Source organism: Myxocyprinus asiaticus, chromosome 25 (genome assembly GCF_019703515.2).
Source record: "Myxocyprinus asiaticus isolate MX2 ecotype Aquarium Trade chromosome 25, UBuf_Myxa_2, whole genome shotgun sequence".
NCBI lineage: Eukaryota > Metazoa > Chordata > Actinopteri > Cypriniformes > Catostomidae > Myxocyprinus > Myxocyprinus asiaticus.
The window spans coordinates 991962-1013037 of record NC_059368.1 but is presented as its reverse complement, the minus strand read 5'-3'; the positions used below and the strand labels follow the sequence as shown (position 1 = coordinate 1013037).

The window sequence follows — 21076 nt, the reverse complement described above, 5'->3', positions numbered from 1 at the left end:
AAAATGCAGAGAGAAATTGAAAAAAAAAAAATGACAGACAGACAGACAGACAGAGCATAGTGGTCCGTGTGCCATACATGTTAACCGTGGAGATCAAAAGGGTACTGGTTTGAACCCCACACTGGACAAGTTGTCAGCTGTTTAGAAGATGCAATGAACATTGTATCTGAGCTATTTAGGGGGGCTTGCAGCTCTATTTGGTTTTGTATTGGTTCTGAAAATACAGCGAGAGCTTTACATGCACAATATTGCACTGATTATACTAACTAACCCAACAATGCGTGTGGTCATGTAAACACATTAATCAATGTTCCTACCAGCTTTTCCAATGTATGTAAGTGTTGTGTGCATGGCTCTTCACGGTTTGATGTCAAAAGCAGAGAATAACTAGATTATTTCAAATCTCGTGTAAACGCAGATTTCGTGCAATTTCTGATTTTTCGAATAAGCTGATTTTTGGTTGCTATTAATGAGCCCATTTACATGCACACCAATACGCTGGTAACTTCCAAAATCAGCTCTTTATAAATTGCAAAACCTTGTGCATTAAGCTTACCTGACAACAGCTTTGATCATTTCAACAACAGCATTCTGATTTGTCGTGTTAGCAACCAAATTCTCAAGAACAAGTGTGATTGTGTTGGGAGGCCGGACCGCAAGTGTCACTGACCTACGACAACTCTAAGCGGTTGAAGAGAGATAATCTGATCGTCCTTTCTAAAGTCGTTGAAAGAGGGTTGAAGCAAGTTCACTCATTGCATGTGGTTAAATGTCACTCCTTGATCTTTCAACACTCAAGAGTAATTCAGTTCAACCTCAATGTTTATTTAAAGGCTACTCCGCATACTAAAGACACTTCCAGGACTCTTCTATTCATGATTTTTAGTAGTGTGAAAGTACTTCTGTTTTCAACATCCAGCTTTCCCAGAAATCAGTGACATTTTTTCCAACGAATACCGGCATAGTGCAACTAAACTCAATATCGCTGTTTTTTGTCACATCGCTCCCGTCGAATTAGAGCCAAGTGAACAGATTATAATCAAACATGCTCTCCTTAAAGTCCTCTCTCATATGTACCATTAATAAGCAATTCACCTATAAAATAAACAATTACATATATTTCAGTTCCTGCCTCGCCTTTTTTTTGTAGCAAAATATTTAGACATCAGTAGTGTCTGTCATTAAATCACGTGTAATTATACAGCTGCCAACTAAATTGCTCAGCAAGATTCTGTTCAAACTGTTGCTCCGCCATGAAAGTAGTTGACCTTTCATTAACTAGCAAATAGCTTTGTGTTCTCTCACAAAAAGTTTTGCGTGCCCTCATAGTTTCTCACAATAGCTTTATCCATCCCTTTCGAAAATTAACCATGGTATTACATTTAAATTGATTTAAGAGACCCTAGTTTGCCCACACGTACACATGCAGAGTATGTTTCGTCCTTTACTATATGAATACAGATGCATATAAATACAGCTAACCTGAGAAAGATATAGGGCTCTATTTTAATGACCGCGCTACATGCAGCGACCGTGCCCTGCTTCTTATCCAGTGTTGGCGTGGGTGGGAGTGTTTGCGCTGCCTTTGGGTGTAGCTATTGTATGGTAATGGTGCAAAGCACAATTTGTTATTTTCCTGAGAAATTATTGTTTGTTAACCGGCAGCAGATGATATTAAAGAGCTATCAATCACTTTTAAAATTAGCCATGATTTGTGTCAGTAGATTTAGGCTCGTTTCTAAGCATAGGCGAACTAGGCGGTTGTCTAGGGTGCCACCAGCTGGGGGTAGCCAATTGACGCGATCACCACGTATAAACACTACTGCGTCTGCGCTCTCCCCCACAATCACGATCTTGCCTAGGGCACCAAAATGGCCATAAACGGCCCTGAGCAGGTTAATATGATTAATAATAATAACAATAATAATAATACGTTTATTTTGTATAGCGCCTTTCTAAAGCTCAAGGACACAGTACAGAAATGAAGTCTTAAACAGAGAAACATGCAGTGTTGGGGTAGCAACAAGCTACTCATAATTTTAAGTAGTTAAGCTACAGTCAAGCTACTCTTTTGAAAAAGTAGTTAGCTACACTACAAGTTACTATCAAAAAGTAGCTAGCTACATTGAAGCTATTAATGAGTCAATATTTTTACTATCAAACCAATAATATTAATAACAAAATTTACACTAATGACATTTTTATTTAATGTATTAATTAGATACATTTAATGTGTTTAATTAAATATATTAAATGTATTTATAAACGTAAATATAATAAATATATTAAATGTATTTAATACATTTAATGAATAGTAATATTAATACAGTTAATAATGGCCATAAAATAAAATACAACAGTATAAAATAAAAACAAAAAAGATCAGACACCATTAAAAAAATATTTTTTATACTATACTTCACACTTGTCAGTCCTGCTGTGGCCAGGTGTAGTCTACTTCCCTAAAGATCCCATTTTTATGACAAACTCTCCTTGGGCTGGCATTTTTTGTTCTTGCCACATAATATTTAGTGTGGATAATATGAGAATAAAGACTCAGGGCTTGTTTCTCCCCTCACCTGGGTTCATGCTCATTGTATTTTCTGACTTTTTTTAACATTGACATGCAAGTGCCAGCTTTACAGGTCATGTACAGAGGTTGCTCTACAAATATTTGTTCGCTTTGTTCAGGTCCAAAAAAAGTGGACGGATGGTCATCCTAGATTGTTGCATAATAATACATGCCATAAATGATTTCTTTTACCAATCATTTTATTTATTTTACATGAAAGTAATAGTTAATTAAATGCTAAGAAATGGAGAAATGCTATCACCCCTGGAGTTCGCTAGTTCGCTAGTTCGAATCCCAGGGTGTGCTGAGTAACTCCAGCCAGGTCTCCTAAGCAACCAAATTGGCCCGGTTGCTAGGGAGTGTAGAGTCACATGGGGTAACCTCCTCGTGGTCGCTATAAAGTGGTTCGTTCTCAGCGGGGCGTATGGTGAGTTGAGCGCGGATGCTGCGGTGGATGGCGTGAAGCCTCCACACGCGCTATATCTCCATGGCAATGCACTCAACAAGCCACATGATAAGATGCATGGGCTGATGGTCTCAGACACGGAGGCAACTGAGATTCGTCCTCCGCCACCTGGATTGAGGCGAATCACTACACCACCACGAGGACTTAAAAGCGCACTGGGAATTGGGCATTCCAAATTGGGTGAAAAAGAAGAAAAAAAAGAAGGCAACACACTATATTTATAATAACTTTTGAGCATCTGGGATTTTAGTCTTCTGAAGAATATGAGAGGTTGTTCAGTATTTGGAGTGAATCTTAAAATAGGGCCCATAATGATGACTACATGCGCAGAACGCAGTGCTTGATACCTAGCCTTCAGGTGACACAACATATACATGATCCAATGAATTCTGGAACACATTCACCATTTGATAGAACTGGAATACCAGAAACATTTGTGCTCTTTGACCAGATGACCAGTATGTACTTTTGCACTGTTAACCCTCAAGCACTGTACTTAAAATATATATGCAAAGCACACAGACGCTAACAGAGTCTGTTTATAGAGGCCTTGAGTTTTCCTCTATATTCCCTGCTTGCTAGCCTTGCAGCACACTTCAAATGGTGTGGAATTTTTGATTAGCTCTGCATCAGTTGATAGTATTCATATATGATATTATCATAGCTGACACTTATCTTATTTTATTTGCAACAGTATACCTCACAAGTGCCCGTAAGGGTTTAAAAACAGCCAGGCACCTTTAGATCACGCTCTCCACATCTTCACATTTAGCGGCGCGTGTATTAGCATCTCTTTGAAGCCCCAAATTGGAGACTGTCCTCACTGCGGTATGTAGCACGATGACGTTGTGGATTTAATTTAGTAGATTAAATCCACTACGTAGTCGATTTCCGTGACATAATGGTTGTTCTTAATGTGCACGGCCATATCTACAGTTGAAGTCAGAAGTTTACATACACTTAGGTTGAAGTCATTAAAACTATTTTTTTTACCGTTCCACAGATTTAATATTAGCAAACTATAGATTTGGCAACCATCTACTTTGTGCATGACACGAGTAAATTTTCCAACATTTGTTTACAGACACTTTTAATTGACTATATCACAATTCCAGTGGGTCAGAAGTTTACATACACTAAGTTAACTGTGCCTTTAAGTTGCTTGGAAAATTCCAGAAAATGATGTCAAGTCTTTAGACAATTAGCCAATTAGCTTCTGATTGGAGGTGTACTGAATTGGAGGTGTACCTGTGGATGTATTTTAAGGCCTACCTTCAAACTCAGTGCCTCTTTGATTGACATCATGGGAACATCAAAAGAAATCAGCCAAGACCTCAGAAAAAAAATTGTTGACCTCCACAAGTCTGATTCATCCTTGGGAGCAATTTCCAAACGCCTGAAAGTACCACGTTCATCTGTACAAACAATAGTACGCAAGTATAAACACCATGGCAGGGCTCCAGACTACAAAACATTATGTAGGAGCCATTGGCTCCTAAACTGAAACATTAAGGAGCCAAATGGCTGTTTTAGTAGCCAAATCACAGATTTGCTCGATTTAGATTGCTGTTCAGAAACAAGCTAGAAAGCAGAAGAAAAGGAAGACAGCTGGTAACCCATTAATCTGAGGTTTAATAAACAGAATATATTGTTGAGAAGATAAGTTTGCATTCTCCTTTTGTCTCAAATGTTCACACCCTTTTCATAATTTATACAAATATAAGAGATAAAATATTTTTTTTATTTAGTACTGCCCTTCAGAATCTACATTACAGATATTTACATAAAGTATAGTATGCATATAGTAGTGTGTTGTCTACTTGAGCATCAATAAATGCACCTTGTGTAATAGTTGTGTACAAGTCCCTCAGTTGTCCTAAGGGTCAAAAGCTTGATCTCATATATATATAGCCATCATACCGCTCAGGAAGGAGATGCTTTCTGTCTTCTAAAGATGAACGTAGTTTGGTGCGAAAAGTGCAAATCAATCCCAGAACAACAGCAAAGGACCTTGTGAAGATGCCGGAGGAAACAGGTAGACAAGTATCTATATCCACAGTAAACGAGCCCTATATCGACATAACCTGAAAGGCTGCTCAGCAAGGAAGAAGCCACTGCTCCAAAACTGACATAAAAAAGCCAGACTACAGTTTGCAAGTGCACACGGGGACAAAGATCTTACTTTTTGGAGAAACGTCCTCCGGTCTGATGAAACAAAAATTGAGCTGTTTGGCCATAATGACCATCGTTATGTTTGGAGGAAAAAGGGTGAGGCCTGCACGCCGAAGAACACCATCCCAACCGTGAAGCATGGGGGTGGCAGCATCATGTTGTGGGGGTGCTTTGCTGCAGGAGGGACTGGTGCACTTCACAAAATGGCATCATGAGAAAGGAAAATTATGTGGATATATTGAAGCAACATCAGCCATGAAGTTAAAGCTCGGTCGCAAATGGGTCTTCCAAATGGACAATGACCCCAAGCATACCTCCAAAGTTGTGGCAAAATGACTTAAGGACAACAAAGTCAAGGTATTGGAGTGGACATCACAAAGCCCTGACCTCAATCCAATAGACAATTTGTGGGCAGAACTGAAAAAGCATGTGTGAGCAAGGAGGCCTACAAACCTGACTCAGTTACACCAGTTCTGTCTGGAGGAATGGGCCAAAATTCCAGCAACTTATTGTGAGAAGCTTGTGGAAGAATACCCAAAATATTTGACCCAAGTTAAACAATTTAAAGGCAATGCTACCAAATACTAACAAAGTGTATGTAAACTTCTGACCCACTGGGAATGTGATGAAAGAAATAAAAGCTGAAATAAATCATTCTCTCTACAATTATTCTGACATTTCACATTCTTAAAATAAAGTAGTGATCCTAACTGACCTAAGACAGGGAATGTTTTCTACGATTAAATGTCAGGAATTGTGAAAAACTGAGTTTAAATGGATTTGGCTAAGGTGTATGTAAACTTCTGACTTCCACTGTACATATTACATTTGATTCTCTTTACAATATTATGTTATTTAGTGTTGCCAGTACAGCATATATCCTATTCGCAATTTTGTTTAACAGGTCATATTAGCCTAGAAGTTAACTAAAAGTTAGTAGTTTAACTTCTGCAGGTAGACATCTGTGTCTGTATAAGCTTTAATGTTTAAATTCATCCATATATTAAATTATATAAGTTATTTTCTCTCTGGCAGCTTCAAAGTTTTGTGTTTATGTTAAAGACTGGATATATGCCATTTTTGGTATTTTATCTCTCTACTTGTGCCATATCGTAATCGACCATTGCTGGATACATAAAGATTATTTTTATTCTTGTCATCTTAAGTAACTCATATTTTATAGCAATATATGTGTTAATATACATAATCCACATAACATTGTTTTGGAAATAAAAATCCACTAGCCTTCACATTTTTATTTGTCCATTATGTTTTGCTGTCCAAAATGTAAGGTTTAGAGACTGAACATATCTCTCTGTCACTGTACAATTATTCTCTGGTCTTATAGATGTATAGAAGCAGTCATCGGCATGTAATAATCATTAATATATTAATCAAATAAAGGCTATATATTTCTCGGTCCCTCTGTGATATACATGACAGCGTATAGGACATGTTATATTAAAATACGATTTTAATCCCAAATCAAATTAAAGAAGAAACAGTACTGGATATGTTCTCGAAACAGAATCAAATGAATAAAAAAAACATATAATAGTCATCAACCATACCAAACAAATTCACTCCAAATACTGAGCAACCTCTCATATTCTTCAGAAGACTAAAATCCCAGATGCTCAAAAGTTATTAGTATGCTGTACTATACTTCTAATATAAAAAGAGTTTAAGGAAATACAATCATTATTGCACTCTCACACTTTTTATTTACACATAACACTACATACTGTACATGCTAAATAAAATGTTTGCATTAAAAGCATCCAGTATATCACGGCTCCGAACGTTTTATATCCATTAAAACATGGATTTAATCCACTACGTCATCATGCTACAGTCCCATAAAAAAAAAATCTAAACTAGCCGCAAACTTTCGGTATTTTCACATAAAAATAACTTTTGATTCGCCGTAAATGTTTGCCAGAAGTTTGCCGTTTTTCGCCAGTAGTGGTGAACCTCCGGCAAACCTTCGGCAACAATGGACAAGTTTGCCGCAAAGCTCATTTGCATGTGAAAATTATCAGTGGCGAATTTGCAGCAAGTTTGCGGGCAAATTTGCCATGAACTCTCAATTTTCGTAAAGGAGTCCGCAGCGAGGACCTCTTGATACACCTGTACTGACATGTGGAAAATTGGAAATCCAATTAAATCATGTTTAGCTTGTTAGTGGGGTTTTCCCAGTCAAATAGGCTTCATTTTCTTTATGGTAAATATAATTGTGTGTATATGTGTGTGTAATATATATATATCTATATATATATCTATATATATATATAGATATATATATATATATTTCTTTTGATTTTTGAGTGATATGTGACCATACAGTCACACTGGAAATGGACATGATATGACGACAAATTTATGATGACTATCTGTGAAAATGAAAAAGAGTGAAATTCAATGCTCATATCTTTTTTCCGTTTAATCGCTGTGCTGCTACAGAAGGGAAGTATTTTTCCTGACTGGCTCTATTGTTATCCTTCAAGATGAAACGATGCGTACGCTCGACGCTGGTGTGGAAAAACGATAAGCACAAAGGTCAGACCCCGTTACAAGCAAAGCGAGAAAAGTGTATCTTCATGTGCATTCAGAGGCGGCCATATCAAGCGGGTACAAACCATGCAGAATGTTGCCATGCCAACCAACCTGGAAAGCAACATCTAAAATTTCCTGTTATCTTGAAAATGGACGGCAAGCAGAGCAACATGTGACTGTCAGTGTAAATCATAACCAGAGAGGTCATGACCGTTTCCAGTGGTGCATTTATTTTTCTTTCAGCTCCGATTTTATGATCCAAAAAACATGCTGGAAATCAGATCTTTTTAAGATGTTTAGCAGATGTTAATTAGATTGTGATGCTTTCCAGATGAAAAGATCAAAAACAGACATCTCGGAGATGCACATGTGCTATCAGGGTCTATTTAGCGTCTGCTGAACATCTTCAAAAGATCAGATCTACAAACATTCTAAACCATAAAGTCTCAAAGACATCTGCTGAATGTCTTATTGACATCTGAGAGGAAACGTCTTATAGATGTATTGCAGATGAGCAAAAATATGTCTTCAAGATGTAAACGCACATCAAATAGACATATGTGATGTACGTGTGCTATAAGGGTTAATGCATAACCTTAAAGGCCTTTTTACATGACTGGAGCTCCCTAATGCATTGAACTCTATAGAATTGGGAATCAGCAGCTGTGTTCCCTCTCAAGCTTGCAATGACCGGTGCAATTACTTCTGAGGTTTTCAAACATGCTCTTGCCTCTGTAATGATATCTTTTGAAATACAAAACAATAAGACATTTTGGACTTGGTTTTGAAAAGTAGGGGCATGTCTAATTCAAAGGATAACCCTGGCAGAAGATCCTGAACGGATCAAATTGTTAAAAGCACCTTTAACATCAGGTTGCAAAATGGTTTTATGTTGTGTTTGTACACTGTTTATAAAAGCTGCTTCACACTTATTGCAGTTATGAGCATTAAACGCCTTAGCCTGGTTTTAAAGGCTGCTTTTTAAATGTTTAACATTTCTGTCATCTGGTGTCCGAATGCAGTATTGCAAACTTTAGTAACCTGCTGGGTTATTCCATGTCAAATCAACCAAATATTCTGAGACTTCCCCAGCTGAAATTGTTTGACGTTGTTCAAAGTTTTTCTGATGAAAGATGAACATAAATAATGATGAAATGCCATGGATCAATATTAACGAAGTAATCCATTAATGTGTTGTTATTAGCTATAAGAGTGTATTTTTGGATTCTAATAAATCAAGATTTTGAAATGATTGTTTTTATGTGAATTAATAAATGTGCATTTCTTGCTTCAACATTATTTGTACTTCAGACTTCTGTGTTGCTGGACAAGAAAAACTTACTTCATACCATGTGACCCACACTTATTGAAATTATTGAAATGTAAGTATTTACAGATGGTATTACATTGAGAGCCCCATATATCTGGGATTTATCCATATAGGGCCTTTAAAGTGAAGATACAAAAAGGAAAGTTTGTTCTGAGCCAGAATCTAAAAGGATATTAAGATATATTTAATTCTTCTGGAATTATAGACACTCCAACTTTGAAAAAAATGACACACAAAAAGCTTTTTTTCCCATTTTTGGACTCACACCATTGGCATATAATGCAACAAGAGGCGCTGACGTCAACTGATTTTAGTAACAGACCTCACAATCTCTGTGTACAAATAAAATAATGATGCTTAAAACATTTTAATGTTTTTTCTTTTACCTGTTTTGCTGCAAAATCAGACGAAAATGGTAATTTTGACCCTTAACATTCATGTTTATCTTTAACCAGTTAAAAAAGAGCTATCTGTCCATTTACAAACAAGCATTAAACAAATTGGTTGCTAGGGTAACCCCATCTGGTTGCTAGGCAGTTACCAAGGTGATACTCAAAAGGCTCCTTGCTACCTTGAGTCAAATGAATGAAACCCGAAGTCTCTATGATGTTCTGGTGCAGAGATATATGATTTGTTACTTGGTTGCTAGGGTAACCCCATCTGGTTGCTAGGCAGTTACCAAGGTGATACCCAAAAGGCTCATTGCTACCCTGAGTCAAATGAAAGAAACCTGAAGTCTCTATGATGTTCTGGTGCAGATATATATGTTTTGTTACCTTGTTGCTAGGGTGAGCTCATTTGGTTGCTAGGCAGTTTCCAGGGTGATACTAACAAGGCTGCTTGCTGGCCTGAGTCATACGAGCCAACAATGAAGTCTCTGATATTCTGATCCAGAGATATCCATCTAAGTTCATTTTAATGGAAGTCAATGGGTTTTGGTTGCTAGGGTACACTAAATGGTTACTAGGGTGTGGCTAGGTATAGTCCAGCATGATATATAAAGGCTCCTTGCTGGTCTGAGTCATATAAGCCAAAATTGAAGTCTCTACGATGTTGTGGTGCAGACATATGTGTTTTGCTATACAGTTGCTAGGGTAAGTCCATCTGGTTGCTAGGAAGTTGCCAGTGTGATCCTAAAAAGGCTGCTTGCTGGACTGAGTGTAATGAGACAAACTTGAAGACTCTATGACATTCTGATCAGGAGATATCCATCTAAGCCATTTTGAATGGCAGTCAATGGGTTTTGGTTGCTAGGGTGCACTAAATGGTTGCTAGGTTGTATGCAGTTGCTAGGTGTTAAAGTGATAGAGTGAAAGAATGAATAAAAAGACTGATGTAAAGATAGAAAAAGAAAGTGGTGGAGTGATAGGATGTAGCTTGAATCCTCTAAAGGAGTTATTACAGGAGAAAGTTTTCATACCTTGAATGGAAGTCAAAGAGACATGAGGCCTATTCGGAAGTCTGATACTGGAATATCGTAATTCCGATCAGTTAGAAAAGATATAGCACACTATTCGGGATTAGTCTGAAGGTCTGTGCCAAGTTTGGTGCATGTAGCTTAAAAGCTCTAGGAGGAGTTAGAGTCAGAAATTTAGTCTCAGAAGAAGAATAAAATACAAGTTTAAACGGAATATCAGAAGGTTGGCCAACCTAACAACGTTTGGTTGAATAATAAATACGTCGGTGCGAATCGAGTCTAAATTTACATCTGAAATGACGCGCTGTCGCTTTAAGGAATGCTCATCCGTGATTGGCTGCTTACAAGCACGTGCTCAACGTCACACAACTTCATTGAGCATCATGGCGTCTGATCCCGCGCGCGAGTGGAGTGACGAGCAGTTGAAAAATGAAGATTTGCCCAAAAAAGAGCTCATTAAATTCATACAGGACAATGCAACACATTCGGTAGTGTACATACATCTGTGCATTATTGTTTAACGCCATACAGCGCGACACGCGCTGATTTATCATGATTTTTGTGTTTGGCATGTGATGCGTGTGCTAGTACAGTCATGCATCTTGCTATCAGTGTGATGATTTATAGTGTTTATTATATATATAATATATATATATGATTTTTCTTTCATAATGTGTGCAATATTAAAGCTAATATGTTTGCATAGGAGTAGTTAAATGTGAACGGTAAATATGCATTCATAATGAGCAAACCTGAACTTATGTAAATTGATATAATGATATACATGACGTAATTTGTTTACTCTTAGTTTCTAGTCGAACACAAACTTTTGGGAAACATCAAGAATGTGGCAAAGACGGCCAAAAAAGAGCAACTTATTGAAGCCTATAACCAGCTGTTTGAGAGCAAGGTAACACTGAAAACCTTAATAAATACTGTTTATTCTTTAGAACTGTGTGTTATAACTAGTGGAGAGAATGGGAATAATATTAACACTACACTTTTTAGTTTTCGGTCCTTTATTCAGAGAATGTTTGGCCTAAACCTTTGTAGTTTTGCCTTAAGCATCATTGTCAGTCAGCATTTATTTCCCATGATAATGACACTTGTAACTTAGTTGAGCTGGATAGAATTAAACTAGTTAGAATACACAAGTCCATAAAGTGCATTTGATTTGCTTGTCTCTGTCTGATTGTTTTGATCTGTTGTCAAGTGCAAACTAGAGTCTGTAGAGTATGTTTTTATGTGTGTTTTCAGAGGTTTAAAGGCACAGAAGTTGATGTTGTGACACAAGAGGTGAAAGCTGTGAAAATCGACGAAAATCCCAAAGAAATCAAGACAGAGGCGGTGGATGAGGTATTACAGGATAATCACATGTGAAATACAAAATATATCAACACACATGTGATATGTAACCAGCACAAACCTGCAGATGTTGCGGGAATATGGTGGTATTCGTAAATGCTAAAGTATTCGATTTGGCATCAGAATGTGTTTCACATAGTACATTTAATTTGATACTTAATTACATTTTTAAGATCAGTGGTTAAGTTTGACGAAACCTGTCAAGAACATGTCCAGGTCTCCTGAGCAACCAGATTGGCCTGGTTGCTAGGGAGGGTAGTCACATGGGGTAACCTCCTCGTGGTCGCTATAATGTGGTTCTCGCTCTCGGTGGGGCGTGTGGTGAGTTGTGCGTGGATGAATAGCATGAAGCCTCCACACGCAATACGTCTCCGTGGTAACGCGCTCAACAAGCCACGTGATAAGATGCGCGGATTGACGGCCTCAGACGCGGAGTCAACTGAGATTCGTCCTCCTCCACCCGGATTGAGGCGAGTCACTACGCCACCACGAGGACTTAGAGCGCATTGGGAATTGGGCATTCCAAATTGGGGAGAAAATTTAAAAAATAAAATCGAAATCGCCATCAAACCGCAAGGGCTGCACTCAAGTTGGTCTTGTTGTTTCGTCATGCTGGTGTACAGACTACACGACCATTCATCCCCGACTGAGGTCCTGTGTACACAATGCATTTTGGGTGATCTGATCACAAGTGTACAAGCGAGATACATCAACATTAGACCACTTGTGTTCGAGGAGAGAGAGTCTCTGATTTCATGAGGACATGTGTCAATCATTACATCTGTGTATTAATGAATGATAATAAAGCGCAAAAAAAAGTAAAAGAAGAGAAAGCGCTAAAAACCGGTGCACAGTTTCTCTTAATTATATGTAAACACGATTTTAGAGTTATTTTAATGCAGTACCTGTAACTGAGCTTCTGTGCATGCTTCTCATATCTGTGTCCATGTGTGATGATAACAGACACATTGAACATTTTCATACAGTTCTTGTACATGATCATGCATTCACTTTTAGGTGTGGGTGATGTTTAATTTTATTATATTATATTTTATAATATATATATTATTAATACATTTTTGTCTCCTGCTTCCGAATGCCTTCCTCTCCTCTTGCTCTCTTCTGATAGGACGTCTGGATATCTAACTGGTTTGAAATCCATCATAGCGTCTGCGACTAGTCTCGGCATGTTGCAGTAGTGCGCACAATATACGACCGTTCGTTGTGAGATCTGAGAAATCTCATCGCAGAGCAGTCGCCGACTCAGAACATCAAAGGAGATGAGCTTGAGTCATGTAGTGTGCATTAGATTGTGACTGTGCAGCTCTGTAACGACAGCACGCGTGTGGCTAATGAGCTGAGTGCGTTATATTTACAGCGCTCTGGATTCACCCATTGCACATTTGCAAAATTCAAAAAATGCTTGGCCGCTAAAAGATACTATCCAAATCTAAAGTAACTTCATAACACTGAGTTTTGACCGATATTTTTACACAATATTTACGCTTTTCCACTCCAAAATCGGTTATCGTTTTTTTCGTGCACAATATTACCGGTAGTTTTGTAAATTTCACTTCACTTTCAGAGGTTAGTGATAAATGATTACATTGTTATTGTGCCTAAAAGCAAAAATAACAAGAAATAAAAATCGGTTATGCATATCGGTTATCGGACATCAAAAACAAAACCAGTCGATCATTAGAAATAGTATTTAGTTTGATGAGCCGAACGTGTTTTGGGAGGTTCTTCGAGTTTGCGGTAAGCTCATGATTGTTGTTGTTTTTCTTCAGGGTCCTCCGAAGTACACAAAGTCGATCCTGAAGAAAGGCGACAAGACTAACTTTCCCAAGAAAGGAGAAACCGTGAGCTGCTGGTACACGGGGACACTTGAGGACGGCACTGTGTTTGACACCAACATACCTGCATGTAAATCTCTCCAGTGAACAAAGTCAAGTGTTGGCAACTCACTTTACCTCCATAATGTGATGGATCTTTGGACACAATGAATTTGATTTCTGTCGTTTTTCTAGCTGCAAAAAAGAAGAAACAGTCGAAGCCGCTGAGCTTCAAGGTTGGACTGGGCAGAGTGATCAGAGGGGTAAATCATTCTCATTTTTATCTTGCACATATCTGTTATGATTTTACACGTCAGTATGGCTTTAAATCTTCACATGTTCTTCCTGCAGTGGGACGAAGGTGTCATGACGATGAGTAAAGGTGAAACCGCTCGACTGGAGATCGAGTCAGAATGGGCGTACGGTAGAAAAGGGCTTCCTGACTCAAAGTATCCTTTTGATTTAATAGAGTTGCATTATGGATTTTAGCATGTTGTCTAAGTGTATTGGTAAGTGCACTTTTATTTGAAAATTGTTTCACTTTTCCTTAACTATCTTTAACCCAGAATTCCACCAAACGCAAAGCTCATCTTTGAAGTTGAACTGGTGTCTGTTGATTAATAATTTCAGCACATCACTAGTTGTGCTGATCAATTATGCAATATCAAAAATCACATATCACCGAACTGTTAAATGACAAATGTTGGCAGTTTTGAAGTGTTATAATTAATATGGTTCATGTGAAACTCTGTACTTCTTGAAGCGCTGTTTTTGCCTGATTGTAAAGTTACAATAAAAAATAAACACTGAACGTCTTGTGTGCCATTCATACTCATGCATGTATACACAGGTCAAAAATATAAAGTATTAAATGCACAAATAGCCATTGCATAGAGCATATGTTGTTTGGTCAATGAACTTTCCATTCATTTTGATTCAAACCAATTCACTAATGATTTGCTAGCTGCTTTGACCTATTCAATAAGAATAATTCAACCACAAATCAAACTTCACTATAGCTTACACGCAATATTTGGCCAATGTGGTATTTTAGAACAGTGCATAAATATTTTAAAATTCCCTGATGTTTCTAGGTTTTCCACACCCATGGGAACCCTGTAATATAGATATCTAATTGACATTAAAATATATGCAATGGCAAACCATGTTTGAGGTTTAATCAGTTTTTATTTTCATAAACTGGTTCAAACAATCTATGAAATTAACTAGACATCTGAAATAAAAAATTGCATCCACTGAAATTCAGACACAATGCAGTTCAAAGCAGAATGTTTATTATGAATGTGATTTCTCCAGATACTTTAAGAGTTGGCATTGGGACCCTTTTTCTTGCCGAAGGTGGGCACCACATTGACGAAGCGTCTGTTGTACTGGATACGACGCTTAGCGCGGCCAGTCTTCTTTTTCTTCTTCTCCTGTTTATCAACCTACAGACAGCAGATGCATGAAATGATTCAAACAACACACATACACCACATTTATTTGTTAAGATAAGGATCATTTATTAAACGCCAAACAAAATCAGAATCATTTTAAATAATAATTCACTCACTTTGGGTGTCTGTCCTCTCACTTTACCGGCACGAGCCAGAGATCCGTGGACTTTACCTGAAGAATAAAGTCAGAGGCTGTACCTTACATGCACTACTCAAAACAAAAGATCATAGAAGTGACAGGATAGTTGCCTATATAAATAGACATCAAGATTGCATGTTAAAATCACCAGAGAACAAAAGTGTAGTTTTAGGTGCATCAACTAGAGATGGGCAATGCCACTTATTTTCTTTTCGATTTCTGAGGATAAAATGGGTAGTTTAAGGGGCCCTTGTATCTCAGCGAGTATTGACGCTGACTATCACCACTGGAGTCGCTAGTTCGAATCCAGGGTGTGCTGAGTGACTCCAGCCAGGTCTCCTAAGCAACCAAATTGGCTCGGTTGCTAGGGAGGGTAGAGTCACATGGGGTAACCTCCTCGTGGTTGCGATTAGTGGTTCTCGCTCTCAATGGGGCGTGTGGTAAGTTGTGTGTGGATCGTGGAGAGTAGCATGAGCCTCCACATGCTGTGAGTCTCCGCGGTGTCATGCACAACGAGTCACGTGATAAGATGCACGGATTGACGATCTCAGAAGCGGAGGCAACTGAGACCTGTCCTCCACCACCCGGATTGAGGCGAGTAACCACGCCACCACGAGGACCTACTAAGTAGTGGGAATTGAGCATTCCAAATTGGGAGAAAAAGGGTTAATTTAAAAGCCATATTTTTTTTTTTTTACATTTGCTATACAATGCTAAATGGGAAATGATGTTAAAAATCTGATTTGATCATCATTTACTCAACAATTACAGACAACTATCTATTAATTAAAAACAAAAGTTGTAACAAACATCACACAACCCCATTATCGCAAATGTTACATTTAGATTGAATAAGTTTGAAATATGAAGCAGTAATTGCTAACTGTTTTTCACATTGAAGGTTATGATATGCATTCATTTTCATGGTAACTAAATAATAAAACCCTAGTTTGAAAAAAATCAACTTAATCTATATTTTTTGTGAGGATCGATATTCTACCATCATCCGTATCGATACTTTAGGATCGATCCACCCCTCTATACCAGATAACTGGTTTGGTGGCCAAATGTTTCCGCTTCTCATATTCCATGTAGTCTCATTAATTTGGTAATAAATCATAGCATGTAACACCACAGGTCATTTCAGCTTAACAAGTATTAAATATCGATTTGACAAGCATTACTACAAATATATTCCATAATTATTCCCCCCCAAAAAAACTTATTTCCAGAGTATGTTTGAGAACGTAAATGTTAACCGGAATACAGTACTCGTGACAAATGAGTTTTACCTCCCAACAGTCTGCCAGCGACCTCCAGTGTGCAGTGTTCAGTGACGCCACAGTTCAACAGAGTGACATCATCCTCTAGTGGAGCTCCAGACAGCAGAAGAACCTGATCCTCCACCGACAGACCCTCCAGAGTCTGAACATGAGTCTACAACAGACCAACACCACCACCGAACATAAGAACCCCATACAAGTACACTGCATGCTCCATTGATCAGTTTAATCCCTGTGCACTGTTCGGTCAATTTTGCTTCTTTAATCCATCTTTTTCCGAACGTTGAAGAGTTCCACGATTGAACCGTTTTCAATTTCCGGTCTCCATATTCTTAGCGGGTAATGTAACGTTTAAGGTATTACATTTGTAAAAATTGTCAAAAAAACATGCCGATACTTATTAATAATTAATAATTTTCTTTATTTATCACATTATACATTTGCACATATACAGTGAAATTCTTCTTTTTCACATATCCCAGCTAGGCTGGGGTCAGAGTGCAGGGTCAGCCATGATACGGCGCCCCTGGAGCAGATAGGGTCAAGGGCCTTGCTCAAGGGCCCGACAGTGGCATCTTGGCAGTGCTGGGGCTTGAACCCCCGACCTTCTGATCAGTAACCCAGAGCCTTAACCGCTGAGCCACCACTGCCCCTTACTTCACAGAGGCAAGATTACTGTTTTTTTTACAAACCGTGCCTCATCTGAGTGTGTAGATGTCATGAAGCGATGGGCAGAGATTAGTTACGTTGATATCATGAATTATTCTGAGCTGTTATGACAGACAACAACGGCACAAGTTGAGCCTGAAATTCATTTTTACACCAAGTGACACTAAAATGTTTGTTGTTCTCCTCTGGATCGCTCGTTTTGGCAGTTTTTACTTGGCGTCTCGAGACCAGAAACACAAAACAGGCGATTAGAATCATCATGGTGCCGCCCAGTGGTTGCTCAGGAAAGCTGTGGATAAAAATGTTATACTTCATCGGAGTGGCTCGATGCTTGGTTACTTTTCCTACATTTGCCATTTTAACAAGAGGTCTGCAACCCGACCCAGGCCCGATGGGACCCGAGACTTCGGGTTCGGGTTTGTAATTAATGAAAAAAATAAACAGGCTTACCGAACTTGTTTCGGGCACGCGCTCTCACTCACAGACGAGTTAGGGGCTGTTCGCACCGAACATGCTTTTACGCACCTCTGTTCTGATTTCCCATTGTTTTCCTATGTAAACACATGCTGGACGAATGTCTTTGACTGTTGCATCGCATCTCGCTGTTTCTTCAGCGTCTCACGCAGGACCGGCACATTTTAAACACCATGTCAAGTTAAAAAGAACTTCACATTTTCAAAAACACATGTTGAGACACCTGCGCTCCGTTTCATTCTTTGCGCTGCGTCTAGATTGTTTTTAGTGAAGGTGTCACAAAGATTCAACAATCTGAACAAGTTCAGGCTGTAAAGAGGGGACTGTTGTATTATTCCAGAATGTTCTGCACCAAGTGAAGTTTCAGCAAATAAACGTTAAGTCAATGCTTTTTACCCCTTCTGCTCTAGTGTACTGAGGGGCTGCTGTACCTTGTTAAACTGTGTATGTTTACTGTTTCAGTACTGTTACGAATGTTGCATATATGCTTACATAAATAAAGCCTATTGCAACAGTACTTGCTAGGAGAAGAAATTAGATAGTAAGCAATTGACGGTATCGTTCGGGCCGGGTAGGGTCGGGCCACACTTAATTTTAAGGCCTGTGCAGACCCCTAATTTGAACACACAAAAATTGGGCTGGATTCGATGAGGTTAGAACGTGTGATAAAAAAGCGACACTTGTGTTGTTTGCAGTCAAATTTGACCAACCATTGGAAATGAATGGGCGAGACTATAACACAGCTCCGCCCACAAATTCATGCACGCAACTTCATTCCTTTTACCTCTCGGAGATCTCTCCACCGCTAAAAAGCCTCGCCGATGTTGACGTGGCTCCTAGCCCTCGACTTATCATAATCCTTTTTTAGTTTATATTCGTCTGACCTTTTTCTCAGCCATTTGTCCTCCTCGGAGTTTAGAAAGTTCGCATCAGCCAGATTTGCCGTCGCTCTGCCGCCCCCCAACCCCCCCCCAATCCTGTGCACGTGCAAGAACCACCACCTGTTGCTGATTGGCTGGAGTAGTGTTGTGTGGATCGGTACGACCCACTTTGTTTTTGTCCCGTTTACAGAGCCAGGGCTGTGTACAAATACTAGATTTGTTTTCAGCGTGCACACAGAACGGACAGCTAAAAGACTGAGAGGAGATATTTGCAGAATTTGACAAAAAAGTGTATTGGACTAGAATTAATGCGTGCACCTTTAAAATCAATAATTCATCCACAATGCAGAACACACACACACACACACACACTCAAATTCATCTTGCTACAACCAGGAATTAATCAGAGGATCGCTGCATCAATCTAATGGTTATTTTTATCATACCACGATTATCAAGTAATTTAATTGTTATTTTTTGCACCAGATTGCAGCAATCTGCCCCCAATGCATAACACATTCTCATATTTTCTTCATGTTTCAACTTATAAAAGTGTAGGGTTTTACTGTAGAATTAACATAAATTTGTGGATTTGCATATGCAAATTGTGTAATTGAGAAATTTAAAGGTAGATAATATCTAAATAGCATAAAATCCCCCCAAAAGTGCACAACTTCAGTGTTTTTACTTTATGAAAGTTAATGTCATTACATTTCTTTCATAAAAACGGTCAAATTTGGTCGAAATGAACCGTGCACACAGGTTAAAATAACCACATTAAGAGTGTGTTATATTGAAGTAAGTCTCACCTTGATGTCGTGGACAGTCTCGTTTCCGGACACCTCGAGGGTGTGCAGATTCTGAGCACGCACAAACAGCTGCATGTTGATCACTGAAACACAAATATACAAGTTTAGTGACTTATGACACTAAATAATAACTAGCTGTTGACTGATATGGGCTTTCAATGGATGATGCCGATACAGATTGTTAATGGTTAATAATGCAATTAAGATGCACACAATGCTGACATTAACACTTATTATACACATCCCTTACAAATCATGGACAAAAGAATAAGAGTCTATTTGAAAACAGCAATTGACCACTTCTGTTAATCGAGTGTCAACAGCCGATTAATCGCCCAGACCGATACATCAGTCTGTCACTAATCACCGCATATTTATATTCATATTTGCTCAGTTCTGTTAATGCTTGACTTCAGTATCTGCTGGTAGACAAACGTTATTCATCCAAATACTACAGAAATAAGCAGTATTTGAGAAAATGCATCAAAAACTACTCAACGTCATGCCGTTACATCACATGCATTAATCCACGTATAGACCTAACACTTCACCAATCCAACCATATACGTATTTACTTTTGGCAAAACTGGAAAACCGATCGATATTTGAATTTAAAACCGGATCCGTGTCACGTGCGCGACTCCAACATGAGCCACAGACGAGCGCACGCGGTACAAATAAACGCTCATAAACTGGTTATATTAAAAGTTCTACGCGCAGGATATCATTGTATGAGACATTAAAAGCCTACAACAGCGATTCGGCTGTTAATTAAGTTTATAAAAAGCTTTAAAAGGTGATAAATTAGTGATTTATTTCACAGGCCTTACGTCTTTCGATGCTAGTCGATCCTCAACCGGACGAGAAAAGGACAGTGCGCATGTGCGAAGCGAACGACTGTGGGAGGACAGTGACGTCACAGGCCAAGCCACGCCCATCTAAGCGTTTTTCCGCATCGCTACTCATGAACATTTCATCTGCAACAATAAGAATATCAAAACAAGTCCCTTTTCATTTGCAGCTGGTTTGAGAAGAATATTATTGTTGTAATGGTTTTACTGTAGAATTAACAATGAACCCGGAATATTCCTTTAAAGTGTTTTTAACATTAGTGAATTTTCACCTTAAATATAACTTGTTTCTGCAATGCTTCTATTTAGCATTTTACTTTGTCACCAGCATGCAAATTTGAATGCAAAGTTACTTTGAAAAACGATCATGCATTTGAACTTTTGCATGACATGCACTACAGCTGTCATGACCAAAACCTGATGATCACGTTCTCTAGCATGATTTGAAAATGTTTCGAAGATCATCTTGTGTTTCAATCCGACTGTCAATCTCACTCATTCCCTTACATTTGACTAGTCACCTAGAAATACTGCAGTATCTGAAAGACTTCTGAATTTTTAATATTTCTTTGTAAATGATCAAAATATCATCTTGGTCCACACTGTGTGAATTTATTTATACAAATGAGGGTTTATTTACCAATTGCACTTACAAGCAATTTGAGCTGTCAACACATGATTTATACGCTTTTATCTACAGATGGTTTACTTTGTGCTATGCACCGATCTACACTGTAAAAACAGCACATTTCATTTGTTCATTTTCTTTGGGCACAAAGCTAAATTACACTCCATGCAAG

General features: G+C 38.4%; 2 protein-coding genes across 2 annotated transcripts; one reads left to right on the top strand and one right to left on the bottom strand.

Annotated features, from left to right (window-relative positions):
• Positions 1–10870: 10870 nt before the first annotated feature.
• LOC127416348 (peptidyl-prolyl cis-trans isomerase FKBP3-like) lies at positions 10871–14524 on the top strand. The gene is made up of 7 exons (XM_051655661.1): positions 10871–11001; positions 11322–11423; positions 11771–11869; positions 13669–13804; positions 13909–13976; positions 14065–14162; positions 14280–14524. Exons 1-7 carry the CDS (start codon positions 10897–10899, stop codon positions 14332–14334), a joined length of 663 nt encoding a protein of 220 aa, XP_051511621.1. The 5' UTR covers positions 10871–10896; the 3' UTR covers positions 14335–14524.
• A 357-nt stretch (positions 14525–14881) lies between these two features.
• On the bottom strand, positions 14882–20327 carry LOC127416353 (FAU ubiquitin-like and ribosomal protein S30). The gene is made up of 5 exons (XM_051655667.1): positions 20256–20327; positions 19426–19508; positions 16602–16746; positions 15287–15342; positions 14882–15161 (listed from the first exon to the last, which is right to left on the bottom strand). Exons 2-5 carry the CDS (start codon positions 19498–19500, stop codon positions 15036–15038), a joined length of 402 nt encoding a protein of 133 aa, XP_051511627.1. The 5' UTR covers positions 19501–19508; positions 20256–20327; the 3' UTR covers positions 14882–15035.
• Between the last annotated feature and the right edge of the window lie 749 nt (positions 20328–21076).